At 43.0% G+C, this 18,406-nt stretch overlaps 1 protein-coding gene across 1 annotated transcript in view; it reads right to left on the minus strand.

The window, feature by feature from the left end:
- Positions 1 to 18,406, minus strand: part of FSHR (follicle stimulating hormone receptor) — a gene marked incomplete at both ends in the record, with an annotated part of 140,590 nt that overhangs the window by 16,543 nt on the left and 105,641 nt on the right. The window contains 2 exons of the mRNA XM_079791494.1: positions 6,305 to 6,382; positions 7,587 to 7,658. Coding sequence (XP_079647620.1) covers positions 6,305 to 6,382; positions 7,587 to 7,658 — 150 coding nt within the window. The remainder of the gene's footprint in view (positions 1 to 6,304; positions 6,383 to 7,586; positions 7,659 to 18,406) is intronic.

Genomic DNA, 18,406 nt, shown 5'->3' on the forward strand with positions numbered 1-18,406 from the left:
CACAACCTGAACATCTCCTGTAACCCATAGGGACCTGGTTATTGGAGGTTTGTGGAGGTGGCTCTGGGTTAAGTCAGAAAGGAAGAGAAATCAATTATAGAGACTGTGGGTTGTGGTGGGGCGAGGTGTTGTGAATGAGCATGGAGGAGGCTAGATGTGGAACAGGCAATCCTGACTGTGCAAAGAAGGTTAGTGAGCAGGTTTTCCTGGACAGGGAGCCCAGGTTTGCCTGGACATGGAGCCCAAGGACCCTTGGGCCATCAGCTCTGCATTGCTGTGTTCCTGGGTGGATCTGGAGACAAAACTGAAACCCAAGGGCGGGAGAGCTTAGCCCTAAGAGCCTCTGACCACCTGCTTTTGATGTGCTGCCAGGTTCTTTTCCCTGTGGGGCTTGGTGGGTTTACAAATAACACTGTTCACAAGCTGGCCCAGTGAAGCTCCTGCGTACTGGGGACTCTAGCTTCTGGACTGCAATGGATCGCTAGCAGATGCTGAAAATCACAGAACAATTATGATTATTTTCTTCCTCCTGGAAGCCAGTTTAGCTAAAAAAATCCAGACCTAAGCAAGATAAATCTTTTAAAACATTAGCATTTAATTGGTGGCTTCTGATGGCTTAGGAGTAGCAAAGCATCTCCCCTCACATCCTGCCAGCCCATCCCCTACCCAGGAGAAAGCCTGGCCCAGGCACATCCAGCCTCCTGACTTCTTTGTCAGCCTCTCCCAGGTAGTGAGAGTTGTGGGAGCAGCTGCCCCTGTGGGATCCCTAGGGGTTTTTGGAGCAAACACAGGAGTCAGCAAACTTTGTAAGCCAAGGGCCAGTTAGTAAACTTTAGGTTTTGTGGGCCAAGAGGCAAAATGGGGATTACTACATAGATACCTTATAATATTTACTTATAAAATAATTTCCACAAAATTTTTGACCAAATTTAAAATATAATAGTAATAATTGAGTACATTTGGGGGGGGGGTATAGGTCTACTATTAAAAATAATAATTTTTTCTTTCCATGGGAATAGCATTTGGCTTAATTTAGGTTAGATGTAATTGCTTCTATCATCAAAATGTAGAAACCAGCCTTAGCTCATGGGCCATGGTTGGCTGACCTTTAATCTTCACAGGGCTGTGTAAATCCGTATGGGCTCCATCTGTTTTTCTGTAGAATAGATATTATTTTCTGAACATATATGTCCTACAAATGGATGTCACTATGAATAAATAATACACAGACCAATTTAAAAGATTATTATATTCAAAGTAGCCCTTTTGTCTTTTATGTATTATCTCAATCAATAATACCATTATATGGGGTGGTGATGGTGGTGGTGGCATTTTTTTATGTCAACAGTGAATCATCATACAAAAAAACAAATTGTGTCCAGAACTCTTACCCTGGAGTTTATGTTAGGCTGTTGACTCTCAAACAACTAACACAGAGAAGCCAACATTTATTAACTACGTTCTTAGTCTCTTAAGAGAAGTATTGCTGGTTTTAAAATAAGATGATGATGATGATGATGATAGCAACGATGATGACAGCAATGATGATGACAGCTGGACAGAGTGTCAGCTAAAGACTAACCAAGTCATGGTGTCCCTAGAGTATTGACTCAGTAGAGGATTAGGAGGCTCCAGAAACAAAGTCTGTCTTCAGCCTACAGAGTCAAGGTGCTGGCCCATGGAACTTCATTGAGAGGCAAGCAGGTGAGATGGAAGCCAATGAGGAAGGAAGGAAATTCACCTGGAGTGAGCCTCTCCTGTGGCCAGGGTGTGCTGGGAACTGGCATGCATGTGACCTCATTTTATTTTATTTTTTTTCTGAATTATGCCAGTCTGCTGGTTGGCCATAACTAGGTGCTTTCTCCATTCAGACCCTTGGGTTGTAGGAGCAGGTAGTGGTGGGGAAGGACTCAGAGGCCTGCACACGGTAGGTTTTTACTGCTATTTCCCCCAAGGCACTAGTCAACTGACAATCCTTCATTATTGGATATATATCTATAACTATATATATCTATAGATATATCTATAATAATAAAAGTGTAATTTACTAATTAGACCGGACAGCTGAACGACCTTCTGGACGTCCTTCCAGACGAAGCTGTGGTAGTGGGGGCCAAGGCAGAGGTGGTTAGGGGAGATCAGGCAGGCAGGCAGAGTGGTTAGAGGCAATCAGGCAGGCATGCAGAGGGGTTAGGGACAATGAGGCAGGCAGGCAGAGTGGTTAGGTGCGATCAGGTAGGCAGGCAGGGGAGCGGTTAGGAGCCAGTGGTCCTGGATTGCCAGAGGGTGCAGGCCAGGCTGAGGGACACCCCCCCACACCCACATGCATGAATTTCGTGCACCGGGCCTCTAGTCTATATCTATCTATCTATCTATCTATCTATCTATCTATCTATCTATCTGAATAAGGCCTCAGGATTTTGAAAAATGCACTGAGAACTTTTTCACTCATCAGTGCCATTTGCCATGCTTTTTTTTTTCTGCATGCACTTGGATGTCCCTGGTGGGAGGAAGTGCTCCTGTGTCTAGTCATAGCACCCAAACTAAGAACAAGGGGCATCTTAAGCTGTGTTGAATGGATCTTCTGATTCTATTATTTGTGGATTAAGAACCATCTGAAGTAAGAAAAATAGATTTTGTTCTTACAAATGTGACTTTATCCTTAGAGACATGTCTGACAAGTTTTGACTCTTTGGAAAGGAAAGTATGTTCTGAATTCTGAGGAACCACAGTGTCCATGAATAGGAGTTGGGAAAGAGCAGTTACGGTCTATACATTTCTTTTGTTGATTTGGGTTTGCAAGGATCCTTCATAAATTCTTATTCCCTCAGGTTCTTTGCCTCCACTTGGGGAGAGGTAAGGCTAGGAGGGTTGGGATGCCTTGCTTTCTGTCTTAGGTTCTAGACAAAAAAGATATATGTTAGTGTGCTAAACTGTGAGAATGACAGCACACTCCTGCTTACTTATATATTTTCTAGAAAGATAGTCTATTGATAAATTTGCCATATTATAATATTAACTAATTTTGAATAACTGAGTTTAAAAATAATACATATGCTTAGAGCAAGATTTAAAGAAATGCCAACATACAGGTACAACTGGTACATTGGTCACTAATCTTCTCCCTCTGTACTGTGGCCCGGGAATCCTTTTACCATTGTGTTTGTGTTACACGCAATGGGCAGGTACTCACTAGTTTCCAGAAGCTCCTTTACCTTTGTCTTTTTCAACCTCCATGGTCTTGATGATTCTCCTTCCTCTGCTTGCCCTTTGCTCTGCCTAACCCCACTCATCTTTTAAAGCCCAACTGGACACAATCTCCTTTCTCAACCTTCTTTTCCTCAGTTTAACTTTTCCTTCAACCTTCACATCACAGGCCAATCAGAATAAAAATTTTCTTCTTTATTCTTAGAATAGTTGATTTTACTTTGCATGTCTTTTATTCTGTTTGTATTTTAGTTAATTTCTTTTCCTTTCCCATTTCTCATACTTGCCACACCTCCATCAACTCATTCCAACACATACACATATACACACACAAATTCCAATTACCAAAAACATATTAAGTGAAAGGATTAAGTATTATTCATCTATAATTTTTATTCTAATACTGTGTACTCTGAATATATATGCCTTTGATTTTATTTTTTCCTTTTCACATCCAATTCCTCTGCTAGTCTCTTTCAAACCTTTTCCTTTATTCTCTAATTAATTTATATCAAATACTGTGCTTAGCTTTATTCTTTAGTATGTCCTTATCTCTACTATTTCGCTGTTTCTTTCTTCTCTCCCTCTTCCTCTCCTTCTGCCTTACCTTCTCCCTCTCTCCCCAGCTGGTCATATTATTGTTTTGAAAAGGATGAAAATTCTTTCCAGACTGAAACTTACCTTTTGTACACATTGGCATATTAAAAACACACACATATATTTATATATTTTAAAATAATACAACAATGTGTGAAATCTTCTCTAATAAAATGGTAATATGCAAATTAACCATCACTCCGCTACATAAGCCACACCCACCAGCCAAGCCATGCCCACCAGCCAATCAGGGCAAGTATGCAAATTAACCCAAACCAAGATGGCTACAGCCACAGAGAGCAAGGTTTCCCAGGTAACAGAGCAAGCCAAGCTTTCCATAGCCGTTGCAGGCCTAAGCCTCCACTCAAGCTACAAAGTTTCAATTATAGAAGGTAAACAAATTCAAACAAATGGCAGCAGAATGGAGCTTGAGAGAGCAGGCCAGGGTTGCCGGCGGCAACAGGGGAAGCAAAGCTTTCCGCACACCTTGGCCAGGCTCACCCGCTTAAGGCTACAAAGTTTCAATTGTAAAAGGTGAATTAACTGCCACAGAAATGGCTTCTGCCCCGGAGGGAACAGCAGGCTTGGCTCCACTCCAGGCTACAAAGTTTCAGTTGTAGAAGGAAAATAAATCCCAGATACCAGGGCCTCTGCTTGGGTTGCCAGGGGGCATGGCCGGCCTGCAAACCACCACAGGCCCCTCGCTCAGGCCGCTCCATGCCCCAAGGAAACCCCACCCTGATCCGGGACACCCTTCAGGGCAAACCAGCTGGCCCCCACCCGTGCACCAGGCCTCTATCTTATCCTACCTAATAAAATAGTAATATGCAAATTGACCACACCTTTGCTATGCCCAAGCCATGCCCACCAGCCCAAGCCACGCCCACCAGCAATCAGGGCGAGTATGCAAATTATCCAACAAAGATGGCGGTTAATTTGCATACGCTGAGGGAGGGAGGAGTGAAGACTGGAGACAACTTAGAAGGAAGAGGGAGGAAAAGCGGAAAGCAAGGTGGCTGCCAGAGGGAAAGCCCGGGTGGGGCGGGGTGGAGCGGGGCGTGCGGCAGCGGCCCGCGGGTGCAGGCATGGTGGCTGCAACGGCCACAGCAGCCGCGTGCAGGATTCTTCCTGCAAATGGGCTACTAGTCTAATAAAAGAGTAATATACAGCTTGATCATCACTGCAACACACAATATAGCTGCCCCCATGTGGTCAAAGATCCTGCCCCCATGTGGACACAAGATGGCCACTACAAGATGGCCAGCAGGGGAGGGCAGTTGGGAGGCACCCGGCCTGCAAGGGTGGGCAGTTGAGAGGGACCAGGCTTGCAAGGGAGGGCAGTTGGAGGTGATCAACCCTTCAGGAGAGGGCAGTTAGGGGTGACCAGGCCGGCAGAGGAGGGCAGTTGGAGGTGATCAACCCTGCAGGAGAGGGCAGTTAGGGGTGACCAGGCTGGCAGAGGAGGGAAGTTGGGGGCAAACAGGCTGGCAGGGGAGCAGTTAAGCATCAACCAGGCTGGCAGCGGAGTGGTTAGGGGGTGATCAGGCTGGCAGGCAGAAGCGGTTAGGGGCAATCAGGAAGGCAGGCAGGCAAGCAGTTGGGAGCCAGCAGTCCTGGATTGTGAGAGGGATGTCCGACTGCCCGTTTAGGCCCGATCCCACCAGGATTGGGCCTAAACGGGCAGTCGGACATCCCTCCAGGAGTCCCCGATTGGAGAGGGTACAGGCTGGGTTGAGGGACAACCTCCCGCCGTGCACGAATTTCGTGCACCGGGCTTCTAGTAGAAAGATAAAATGCTTTCCTTACAGATGTAATTGCAGTTACTGGTTCCCTAAAAGTCATCTGTTCATCTGACTTCCAAGGATCTCACAAACACTTGGGGAGCCCCTAGTGCCCTATTTCTTGGTCATGTTGGGAAGTGGCTACACTGCCACTCAGGCTCCTGGCACAGAATATTAGAAGGTAGTTCATTAATGACACAAAGTGCATTAAGAACTTTCCCAGAAGTCAGAGGGAGTAACTCAAGCTCATTAAAAAAACGTGATTGTTCCAAGAAAATGAGAAGTCATCTTATGCTCAGCATGGGGCTGAATGGAGCTGCTTCGCATAGTTCTCAGGGAAGATTCATATCTTCCTGGATTCAGCCTCCTTCCTGTCTTTTTCTTTGGGCAACAAAAGCCTTGCCAGGCAATAACTAGCTTTATTGATGCGTGAGCTATTCTGTCCTTCGGAACAGATGTTGCATCACAGGAGACCATCATTCAAAGAGCAATTTTAAATACTTGAATCACACCACAGCTTCATACATTATTAACAGGATTCCATGTTGCGATTCCGAAATGCAAAGATGGGCCATGAGAGAAAAACACAGAACCAGGGAGAAATTTAAATGGTGAGATGCCAAAGTTACCCAGACGTAAAAGGAGTATCCTATTATGAGAGAGATGATTAAATGAAAAACCAAACGGTCCTCCACTGGATTTTGTTTTTCTCTACTTACAGAATCAGACTCTCAAAACTCAGTCCCATGAAAGAATTTCTTTCCACTGTGTGGATGTGTATATTGTCTTGAACATCTCTAGAAGAAATTGCAGATGAATTAGATGTTTAGTTAGCTCCACTCATGTGACCTTCCCACTTTTAGTTGCTTGGCATAATGTAGTCTTTAGCTGAGGTAATGTTTCAATTGTTATTGTCTGAAGAATGATGAGTTTAAAGTTTGGGAAGTAAATGGCATCTAATTTATCTTTTGTATATTAGTTATTAACAATGGAATTATATACATGTAATACATTCTCTTTGAAAGTTTTCTCAGCTAATTTCACTGTGTTAAGGTCATAACATTTATTGTCCTTATCTCCACAGTTGGTGTCTGCTCAAATATTACAAAAACACCTAAACTGACCTTTCATCTCTATCCCAAACTCCTCCATTCACCTTAGCTGGGCCTTCATCTTCCTCCTACCTCCATCCCCTTCATATGCCAGTTTCCTGTCTTCTGTTCTCCTGGGGTCACAGGAAAATGTTATCATTGATTTTTCTCTCCTGAACAAAAGGCTGGAGAAAGTCTCATTTTTCTGTCCTCTCATTAAGATTCCCTGTGGGGTCTGATCTAACATATAATCGTAGAAGTAGTAAATTGCTCAGAATAATCTGAGAAATTTTGGGAGATTCTCTATCTTTCTTTGTCCCTCCCAGTCTCCCTTTCCCCTCCTTCCTCCTTTAGCTGCTTATGTCCCCCCACCCTACCATTTCCTTCTGGGTCTGTTCAGAGTCTTACAACTTCACTTGCCATTATATATTGCCTTTCTCCTCCTCTTTCAAAATCAGGTGCCTTGAGAAAAGGCAAATACATTATGTCACTAATATAGTTTGAATTTGTTTGTCAGGTGGTTTCTTTAGTCCTAGAGAAGCATGGGAATTCTGGCGGGGGGGGGGGGGGGGGAGGGGCAGGGGGCGGGGAGGATGGTGGAAGACAGGGACATTTCAGGGGAACCGTATACCAGGCACTAAATAGCGAAGACAGGAGAGACTGCTTGATTTACTATAAGCTGCCTCTGTTGACACCTGTCTCATTGAGGAGCCTGCTGACTTCCTCCACACTGAGATTAGAGGCCTTTAGGTAAAACCAAGGCCACTCACTGTTTGCTTTCCTATCTCTGCTCAGCCAAAACAACATATTTGGAAGATGCAGACTAAACAATGCATATTACAGGCCCAGAGGCTATTGAGCAAGACAGTACCCGAGTAAAGTATTGGTAACTGTTCAAGGAGAAACTTACAGTAGAACCTTTTGGAGAGACTGAATCTTGTGAACAGTTGGAAAGTGCTTAATACCTGTGTTGGATATTAACCTAGAAAGAGAGAAAATGAGAATGAGGTAAAATAAAACTGGCTATTTTAACAATTGCTAAAGTATAAGCTTTTTATGTTTAAAATATTAATTTTGAGCTATTAGAAAAAGGTACCAGAAAATCCCATAATATATATGAATCATGCTTACATTTTCTATTTTAAGGCTTTAACTAAGGTCTAGTGAGCTATTGATTCCTTAGAGAAGAGAAACGTGCACCTTAGGCACACAGGGTCTAGTATGCCACAATGCAGACTGTTTTTTTAAAGATTAAGAAGTCAGTATGATCCAAAAGATTAACCAAAGAGTTCCATGCCTCTTCACAGCAGAGTATGCATGTAACTATCTCCTGGGAAAAGGTTGGAGTCTGGTTAGAGTCAAGTCCATTGAGAGACAGTCTATGAATTTCTACAGCTGAAATTGCAGAGCTAGTATATATTTGATAATATGAGTTCAGAGAGTTTGGGATGGGAGAATGAAACAGGGAGGGAGGAAAGATAAGTAATAAAAGGATAAGGTATTGAGTTGGCCACCACAATTGGTGACTGGTACTTAATGCCAAGGACTTGATTTAGAAGTTTTCAAAAAGGATCTCAGAACTGTTGCTCTGAATAAGGGACAAAGGAAAGCATTTATCTATAGACTACTATTTCCTCTTGGTCCAATGTGTCCTGATGGTGTTAACTTTGCTTCTGCCTCGCACACTGTGAGTGCCCAGTGAGTTCCTACTGGGTATTTAGAGTGGTATGAAAGAATTCCCAGGATAGAGTGATATTCAAGGCCACTGGGTGCTGTTCAGTTGTACCTGCATTAATCTGGTTGACATTTGGGTGGATCTGGGTGCCACAGCAGTGGTGAAGAAGGTTTTCAAGGGGCATCTGAGAATTGTCTGACACATTGTTCCTCAGTGTTTCTCTCACTCTTGTGAGTTACTCAGAATCCTTCCAATACCTCCCCGCTCCCATTTACCTTTCCTGTGTGTGGCTTCCTAAGCCAGAGTTGGTCATGATCGCTTCAGTCTAAAGAACCTTCACTGGTACTCTCATCATTGTGAAGGATTGTGTCTTTTGGCGCTTATGGTTTTAGAGTAGACGTTGGGGTCTTGTTCTCTGTATTTAAAGAGTCAGGGATGTGCTCCCTGTGATGGTTCTCAAATCTTTTGTTCCCTCTTTTTTCCCAATTATCTATATAGAACCCATCTTCAGCCGCCCTTGAGATGGTCTTCCAATGCTTTTTATTTGGGGGAAGGGATTGTTAATATGCTATACCTAGCAACGGCGAATTTATTTCTGTTCCTGAAAGTCTGCCTTTTCTAAAATGTCATATCAGTGCAATCATATATTGCGAAATTTTTGAATCTGGCTTCTTTCACATAGTATAATGCACGTGAGATTCTTCCATGTCGTGGTGTGTATCAGTTCATTGCATTTTATTGCTGAGTAGTAGTCTATTGCATTGATATACCATAGTTTATCCATTCACCTTCATCATGAAGGGCACATAGGTTGTTTCCACTTTTTGTGGTTATAGAAAAAAAAAAGCGTTTTTAAACATTTGTATACTGTGGGAAGAGGGAGGGGAGGGAAGGAAAACATTTTTATTGGGTAAATAACTGTGAGTGGGATTTCTGGCTAGTATGGTAAGTGAATGCTTAACTTTGTTAGAAACTGCCAAACTGCTCTCCAAAGTGGCTATACCATTTTGCTTTCCCACCAGCAATGTAAGAGAGTTCTAGTTGTTCTATATCCTTTGGTTATTTTAAAAAATATCTTCTTTGAATATAATAGTAATATCTATTTATTGTGAGACTTATGAAAAGTATGGGAACATCTACAGAAGAAAGTAAAAATTATCTCTAGTTTCACTACTGAGAGATAGCTTCTGTTAATTTGGAGTTTAAAGGGTCATCCAGAACAATTAGCTTTCATGGTTGCTTTCTATAACCTCTGCGATTCTGCTCATTCCCAACAGAAACATTGCCATAACTAAATACCTACTAGCTTGGCACAGTCCTACTCCACATTTGTTATTTAATCATAGCAGCCTTTTATTTTTAGATCTCTTCTCATGTGTCTATGCAACATTCCCTTAATGAAACATCAAAACAAGGATCATATTTAATATTTTCTGACAATCTATTAAATCTGTGTGCAGATTTGGAATGCATTATGTGTTCATAAAATATTGAGTTAATTGGTTGATGTTTCAAAGATGTTTCTTGCTTTTTTTCACCAAGAATGTATCAAAATTCTAGTTAACATACTTGTCAGGTATCACTGCTACTTGGAGTAATTAATCTTAAACAGGCGGGGAGGTTTGGAGGTCAGGGATCAGGAGAACCAACATGCCAACTCTGGCATAAACTGGACACAAGCCATTTCATATCTCTGGACTGGAAAGGTTGTAGACTGAGTAATATCAAGTTAGACACCTCTGTGCCCTGTTTCACATCCTGCCCGGTTTCCTGCCTCCTCAGTCTCACGCTTTCATAACTGGGCCCATTTAACTTATACTCAGCTCAAACTTGGCTCAGTCTCCATGGAAACCAGACACCTTAGCAATCAAGGGGAATTTAATGAGCCCAAGGGCAGGATTTTAAAGAGTTTAGCCCTATTAGCCTGGCTGCACATTCTGTTTTGACCTAGTATTCTGGTTTAATAATTGGGCCCTGGTCCTATTCTCAGGGTAAGTAGCAAAGCCTCAAAGCTAGCAGTTCTGGTGCTAGAGGATCTGGGTTCAAGTCCTAGCTATACCACTTTTTAAGATGTATGGCCTTAAGGGGATACCTGAAGACTTTAGCTCCTTCACCTTGTATCCAGGGAAATGATAAATTGACCTTACAGGAGAACTTAGCACCACATCCAAGGTCATGCTTCAGCCTTATATTCCATTTGCCATAACTGAGACCCGTCTGATATCCCTTTTCCCCTAGGAGCATGTCTTGCTTTTCCTTAGTTCTCTTGGGCACTGCAATGCGGTTTCTAGGTCTGGTTCTTCATTGTCTCCGTGGGGCTTCCACCATGCCTGAGTGGTCTGGATTGTTATCTGCTGCCTGATGCTCCTTGTGTCTTTTTGGAACCACTGGAAGCCACAGCTAAGTCTCCCAGATTCTTCCTGCCTCTTTCCTCTAATTTCTTCCTCTTTCTTCTGTTAAACCTGCCTAGATCCACCCTTTTTTCTGTCTGATTCTGTTTAGTCTCTGGGTCCTGATCATATCATCACCTAGAGGTTTGTTGGCCATCTCAAGGGCAATTACTACAAAGACTTGACAAAATTGTGATTTACACATTTTTTTTAAAAAAACATACAAGTGTTACAAATTTTTTTACTTTTTCTGTTCTGACAAATGGCTGTCAAATAGTGTTAAAAGACAGATATTTTCAAATTAGACATATTTTATTTGTATCTTTAAGTGAAAGGTGATGTATCAATGAGAAGGAATAAAATAGCATTTGAAAGAAATCTGTGGCATAGAAAGAATTTTTAAAAATGCATGGAAATGGTTAATTTATTGCTGAAAATAATGCATGTCATTTATGAACACTTTCGCATATTTTTAAAAACAAGAAAATACAACTTTGTAACCTATTTAATTTTTTTTAGGTTTTGCATACTTTAATGAGAATTATAAAAGTACACATCTTATGGGTTGTTGGTAAGAACATCTGATTGACATTAGGAAAGGAAATATACTAGCTAACTTTCATAAAAATATTTGCATAAAAGTTTAGGAGTTGAACACTAAGCATGAGTCAAGGATGAGGCTATAAGCTTGCATTCCATTGGATCTACTTATTTCAGTGAAGTTTTGTTCTCAGCTTTGACAGCCATTGACATCTAGTATCGATATAATCTGTGAATTGCTTTTCTCAGTGTTAAACAAAGGATCCTATATCATAAAAGCCTAATATGCTAAGTGTCCAGTCGTCTGGTTGTCTGTTCAACCAATCAAAGCATAATATTCCAATGATATGCTAAGGCCGCTCAACCACTTGCTATGACATGCACTGACCACCAGGGGGCAGACAGTTGACCAGTCAACCAGTTGCTATGACATGCACTGACCACCAGGGGGCAGACACTCTGACTGGTAGGATAGCTTGCTGCTGGGGTCCGGCAGATCGGGACTGAACAAGATGGGCTGGACATACCCTGGAGCCCTCCTGCAGTCCCTCTCCAGCTGGCCAACCTCCTGCATCCCTCCCCAGCCCTGATCGTGCACCGGTGGGGTCCCTTGGCCTGGCCTGTGCCCTCCCTCTCACAATTCGGGCTGAGGTGCTCCATATCCCCCCTCAGTGCACAAATTTCGTGCACTGGGCCTCTAGTTAAAAAACAATGAAGCACATCCTATGACCTTCTTTCTTTAAAGTGTTGTTATTATAACAAATGTAGTGAAAGTAAAATAGGCTTTTTGTGCCATATAAAATGGCATTTAAGGCAAGATGTAAATGTAAAAGCATATTATTTAATTTATGCTTTACAATATTATTTTTGTGTATATTTTGTAATGCACACATTTATACTGCAATTGCATGTGCATCTGCCTTATAAATAAATACAGTTATTTTGGGACAAGTTTTCTTTCTTTTTTTTTTTTTTTTGCTGATGGAGTAAGGAATCAAGACTATATTGTCCAGTGCATAGGATGTTTTGCTTGGGAAGATAAGCCTGAGATTCTGAAGGGCTGCCAGGAGGAAATGGTAATAGATTTGTGCTGTGATGCTCTGGAAAGTAGTATTAATAATAACAATGGCCAACATTTATTGAACACTTCCTCTGCACCAGGCACCGCACCATGCACTTAACATTGATTATTTTATTTATTCCTCCCCTCTACCTTAGGAGACAGGTATCATTATCATCCTCATATCAGAGTGGAGGGGGTCCAGCTGAATGAGGTCAGGTATTTTTGGGTGGCCCCCTTTAGATTACAACCTGGAGAGGTAAGGTTAGAGGCTCTGAAAAACTTCTCTGTAGTTGTACAGAATACCTTAGTCACAGGATGAGATCCCTACTCCTAGCCCAACCATTAACCTCTACACATACCATGTCTGGGTAAAAAGAAACCATGTTCTTTAATGGCCAACCAAATCAAAAGGCAACTAAACTGAAGATAAATCTTAGATAAAAGGTGTGTTTTTTAATGTACAAAAAGAAGTTTGTGATGGGCTACTTTGCAGCTCTCACTATTGGTTATTTGTTCTTTCAGTTTGGAGCTTAGTGGACCGCTATTTAGAAAGTAACCGGAGCGCTAGGATCCAGTCACAGTTCTGACCCAGGCTTCTAACAAAAAAACGACTGGAAAATAACCTTGCTTCATATTTGTGTAGCATATATGACCGACAGAGTTACAGTACCTCATTTGACTTCACAGTGAGTTTCTAAGATGAGCAGAATTATGATTTGCACCTTATAGAGAAGGGAGGCTATGCTCACAGAGAGTAAATGGATCACCCAAATGTCTAGACTTGAACGAGAAAGAATAACAGTTGATGCTTACCAATGCCCTTACTTCCATATTAGGCATCATTGTAAAGGTCTTTCCTACAATAAAGTCATTTAATCTTGCCCACAACTCACGAGGCAGGTATTATTAGCTCCATTTTGTATATGAAGAAACTGAGGCTTAGAGAGTTTCAGTTAACTTGTCTCCTAGAAGGTGGAAGAAAAAAATCTAGGCATTCTGGTTCCCATGCTTCTTGGTGATTTTTTTCCCCATTATACCACATTGGCCAACAAGGACTTTCAAAACTGAAAGCTCTCTCCAGGTTAGACCTATGCTAACAGAGCATTGCCAAGTGGTACTCTTTTGAGACCTTCCTGGATGCTGATGTAAGAATAACTTTAATCAAACTATTAATTTGTGGTAAGCAGTTACTTTTAAATTACATAGGGGAGTTGCAGAAGAGTTAATATTTTAAACAGTTTGCACACCCTTCCCCAAACTCATTTCGAACATAAATTATTTAGAAAGCTATTTCTTAGGTATATTTCAATTTAGCCTGTGTAGGTACTTGCTCACAGGTCCCAGATGGCAAACATGAATAAAATGTCAACATTGTGCTCAGAACACTGGGTCCACTTGCGTAGGTGTCATCCACACCCTACGCCTCTCCAGCTATGCGGTGCCGAGAGCAGGACGAACTGGGTGGGAGTTTTCGGTTCTATCAACTACATAATCTCTGAGTTTCACACAATCCTCATTTGTGAGTCAGGGAAAATACAGGCCTCACTCTTTTGGAAGACTGGAAGATGAGATGAATTGTGTGAATGAGATACCTAGTGTAGGGTCTGCCAGATAGTAAGTAGATGCGCAACAAGTACCATTTTCCCTGCCCTCCTGCCCCAAGATCATTTCTTAAGCCCATTCTGTGAGTTTGGGCAATTCAGTCATCTCCAAACCTCAAGTTTCCCATCTGTAAAATGGAGCCATGCATAAATATCTCACAGGGCTTTGAAAAGTCTACATAAGTTAATACAAAGTGAGAGTACTTCCTAAATTATGATTCTGTTCCCCAGCCTACATCACCCAGCAATGCCTCGAGCGATTAGCAGGGCTTGCACTCATTTGCTATCTTGAACTTTTAAAGTTCTCCCACTCGGACTCATCTCCTCCCTTTCTTACAACATCGGCTTGAAGGACATAGGGTCATTCTTTTTCTCTCCACTTCACTCAAGGCCCAAAGAAGCTTGGTTCCTTGCTTACAAGTTCTCACAAACAGAGGCAGGACTGGGACCTGGGTGTGTGGCTCTCCTGTAAGGAGAAGAGCTTCTCCTGGTGTCCTGCCCAGTGAATCTGTGTTCTGGTGGCTGCTGTGGTTTGGCTCTTGTCTAGGGAGATGGCGCTGGGTGAGCTTTGTGAGAAAGGCTGCTGCCTAATTTCTTCCCATGCATGTCTCCCAAACATCCTGCTCCCTCTTCCTAGCACTACTATCTTTGAATCTCAAACTCATGGCCTCTAGAACTAGACATTATTTGTGGAGTGTTTGGTGTGGGTGAGCTCATGATTAAACGGCAGCAGATTGCACAATATCTGCTGGAGAGGAAAATTCTCTTCCTTAGAGCATTTGTCACTGCAGTGTTCACACGCTGTCACGCCCCAAGATATTTCTCTAAAAACAGCAGCTGCTACCCTCCACCACCCAAACAGAAAGGTTCAACTCCGACACGTTCCCATTGAGGGCCCCTGTGTGGGGCCTGACCTGTGGCAGACCCTGTACTCGGACATAGCCTTTGCTCTAGATTAGAGGTCAGTGGAATCAGGTGGTAACATCTGTCACTTCATTGCCCCCAGTCCTGAGCCAGCTGGACTGCATTCCTCCTGCAGCCGGGCCATGGAGAAGACAGAACACACCTTCCCAGATGGACAGACTAACTTTGGGAGCATCCAGCCAGAATATGCCTGTGTTCACTCCCATTGTGAAGGGTAAAGCAGATGAGATGAATGAGGGAAGACAGGAAAATAATGGGTCCCTCAATAAGTGTGGCAGAGGATTTGAGAACAGGTGCACGAGAGGTCTAGATCACAGCCAGGATCTTCTGGAAGAAAAAAATGAATAGTTGTGGGCCTTTTTTTGTGCCTGGCACTGGGGATATAGAGATGAAGAAAACCTGGTCATGACCCTGGTGTGGCACAGAATCTGGTAATTGCAGTTGACACCCTCCCCCCTATCATTGTCCAGCCTACCCCTGCTGCCCACTGTACTTCCCAGCCTCCTCTGGCCCATCTCTGCTTCAGGGTCTGCCTTCATCCCTACAGAGATATGGCTGATAGTTCCTGTATTCGCTCTAAATCTTAGTGTGTGGCCTCTCCCAGGGATAACTGCAAATCTAAAAGGGCCTGTAAGGACAATAATGGCATATAAAACTCCCAACATGGAGGCTGCAGTGGTGGAAGAAGCAACATGGGGCTGTGATTCTCCTGATGCCCCTTCAGATCCTGCTCACTAAGCTGTCTTCCCTCCTGCCTGTGACTGAGGCAGGCACCCAGGATTTGTGATTTGCCTCTCCAATGCCCGCTGGGGGCTGTCTGCCTCCGAAGCCTTACCTCCACCTGCGGGGCCTCTCGGGCCCTCCTGGGGCTGGCTGGGCTCATCCCTGAGGGACCGAAGTGGCAGGGGTTCATCCTACCATTCCTTTAGCTCCAGGAGTTGAGCTTTGGAGAGTAATTGATAGATGGTTTAATGTGCCCATAGGATCTCAGCTGGAATCCTGGAGAGGAGCCTGATCTGGGAAATAGTGATCTACAAGATGATGATCCTCCTGTCTCGTGGAAGGGCTTTCTCCTTCCATACTGAGTCTGAATATGCTGAACTCAGGACAGACAGTGACACTGGGAGTCCCAGGTTGATGAAGATGACAATTAGACACCAAGGCTTAAAGAGATCATCAAGGATGTAGAGTCCATTTCCTCACCTGACTAACCTCAGGAAACATATTCTGTTATTTCCATTTTGCAGATGAAGAAACTGAGACTTAAAGGGATTAGTCTATCATTGTCTGGGGGTGATACTAGCAAGGAGGAAGAAATTGGGCTGATTTTACACAGCTAATCTGAGACTCCTTTCTCTCTGAGCCTTCTCTAGACTTGTTCTTATATCTGATTTCTGTTGATGACAGAGACAGATCTTATTTCAAAATAATTGAGCTGAGGATACACCTACCTCATAAGAAGGTGTATCCTGGGAAAATATAATTCGGAGACTCTGCAGGCGGGTGGAGTAGATGGTTACCTGTACGCTATATGAGGGGCTCCTGTAGGGACTTTTCTCTCTCTCAGAGCCCCCTTGCCTGGGAGTCTGTCATGATCAGTTCTTGGGCTTAGCATTGCCTTTTCCAGGCTTCTTTTTTAAAAATACAAAATCCCCTGGAAAGAATATCGAGACCTGAACATATTGGTGTGAGTTTAATGGATCAAATAATTATCTTGCAGATGGAAAGGACCTGGTCTTTTTGCAGGAGAAGGCACACTGGGAAGGTTAGAGGAACAAGGAGGAGAGGTTATTGGCATAAAAATGTCACCTTCTTTCAGATCAGGCCCTCTGACGAGAGGAGGTCCTACCCTCCTTGAACTGACATGCTCAGGCTAAAATCTCATCCTGAACTTTAGTGTTCCAGAAGGGAAATCTGGCCGTATTTTCCTGGAGTTGACAATGGCAGGCAAAGTTGGCTGTGCTAGATAGATTCCTGATAAAAGAAGCAATTGTGTAATTTCCATTGTGCCCTAACATCCTCGTAGTCATGACAACATGTTTAGATACTTATAATGCTGACAACCAGGGAGGTGGCTAATAATTTCTTCCCAATAATCACAGTCCCTGTGTAAGATGACTTCTGGCCCAGACTGAATTCTTGATGAGTGCTGTCTGCAGGATGATTCTGTGTGGAAAGCACTGGGATTTACGAGATATGAGTGGGCAAAAATCACTGCAGTCACTTGGTCTATGTCTGACATAGAGGTGAATCATATACCAGTGGTAGTTGTGCAGAAATGTGTCCCCCATTACCTTTCTATTTCTCCAGATGCCACCATTAATGTACCCCTGGATTATGGCCACTTCCCCTTAGCAGGACTCCCTTGAGTTTGTCTATACCCTGCCAATAGTCAATCCACAGCCCAAGTCACTGTCATCTTGCCACTCTTCTACTCAAGAATCTCTATGACTTACTCTTTCCTATTGCATTAGACCTAAACTCCTCTGCCTTAATGTTTTTCCAATCTTACCAAACCCAATCTTCTTTCTCTCCAGTGCACACCTTCAAAAAAAATTTATTGTTGAAAGCACTACACATGTCCCATTTTTATCCCCTCCAGCCTGCCCCACCCCAGGCCTTCACCACCCTATTGTCTCTGTCCCTGAGTTATGCATATATGCATACCTTTTTAGTTGGGACCCAGTTTCTCCCCATCCTCTGCCTATTCCATAATGGTTCTTCCACATTTTTGTTTTTATTCAACTATTTTTTCACAGGAAGTTTTTCCTTCTTTACTGTCTTTTAAATTTTGCCTATTCTTCAAATTGCAGCTGAGTTCACTTTATTCCAAAGAAGCTTTCCCTGATGAGTCCAGCCCAAGGCATTGGGTCAGTACTCTTTGTCTATTACCAGTGCCACACAGCTCTACAGATGTGTTATTATTTTCAGGGGTTAATGTAATAGTCTTTTTCCCCCAGAAGACTGAGCTCCTTGAGGTGAGCCAGAGCTGTCTACAGATGTCTGCTGTATCTCTCACAAGGCCTTCCATCCTTCCTCAACCACCCTTTCTAAGGCATCACTCTCCACTTTCTTTGCTTTATTTTTCATAATACCACTTTCACCACATGACATTATCTAACATTGTTTATCTCCTCAAACAATAAGCTCCATAAGGGTAGGGGCTTCATTTGCCTTGTCATATTTTGTACACCCAACATCCACAACAAAGCCCCGGATGTACTGTGACTTCAATAAATGAATGTTGACTGAACAAATGAGTTTGCATTCATTGGCCAATTCACATTCAAAATGATGGAGAAATGGGGAGGCAACAACCCTTTCCACTGTGTGGCTGCCATAACATCTAAACTTGAACTCCAGTATGTATCCTTTCCAAGCCACCATAGGAAGTGTTGCTGACTATCTAATGTTTGAGAGTAATACAGTCTGTAGGGGCACTGCACATTCCTTTCGGAAGAGCCCACTAACCAGCGACCACAGGCAAGGCTAGCTTACTTCTATAAAATGCATATATTCTCTTACTGTGCTGCTTAC

The sequence above is a fragment of the Cnephaeus nilssonii genome (genome assembly GCF_951640355.1).
Source record: "Cnephaeus nilssonii genome assembly, chromosome: 15".
Taxonomy (NCBI): domain Eukaryota; kingdom Metazoa; phylum Chordata; class Mammalia; order Chiroptera; family Vespertilionidae; genus Cnephaeus; species Cnephaeus nilssonii.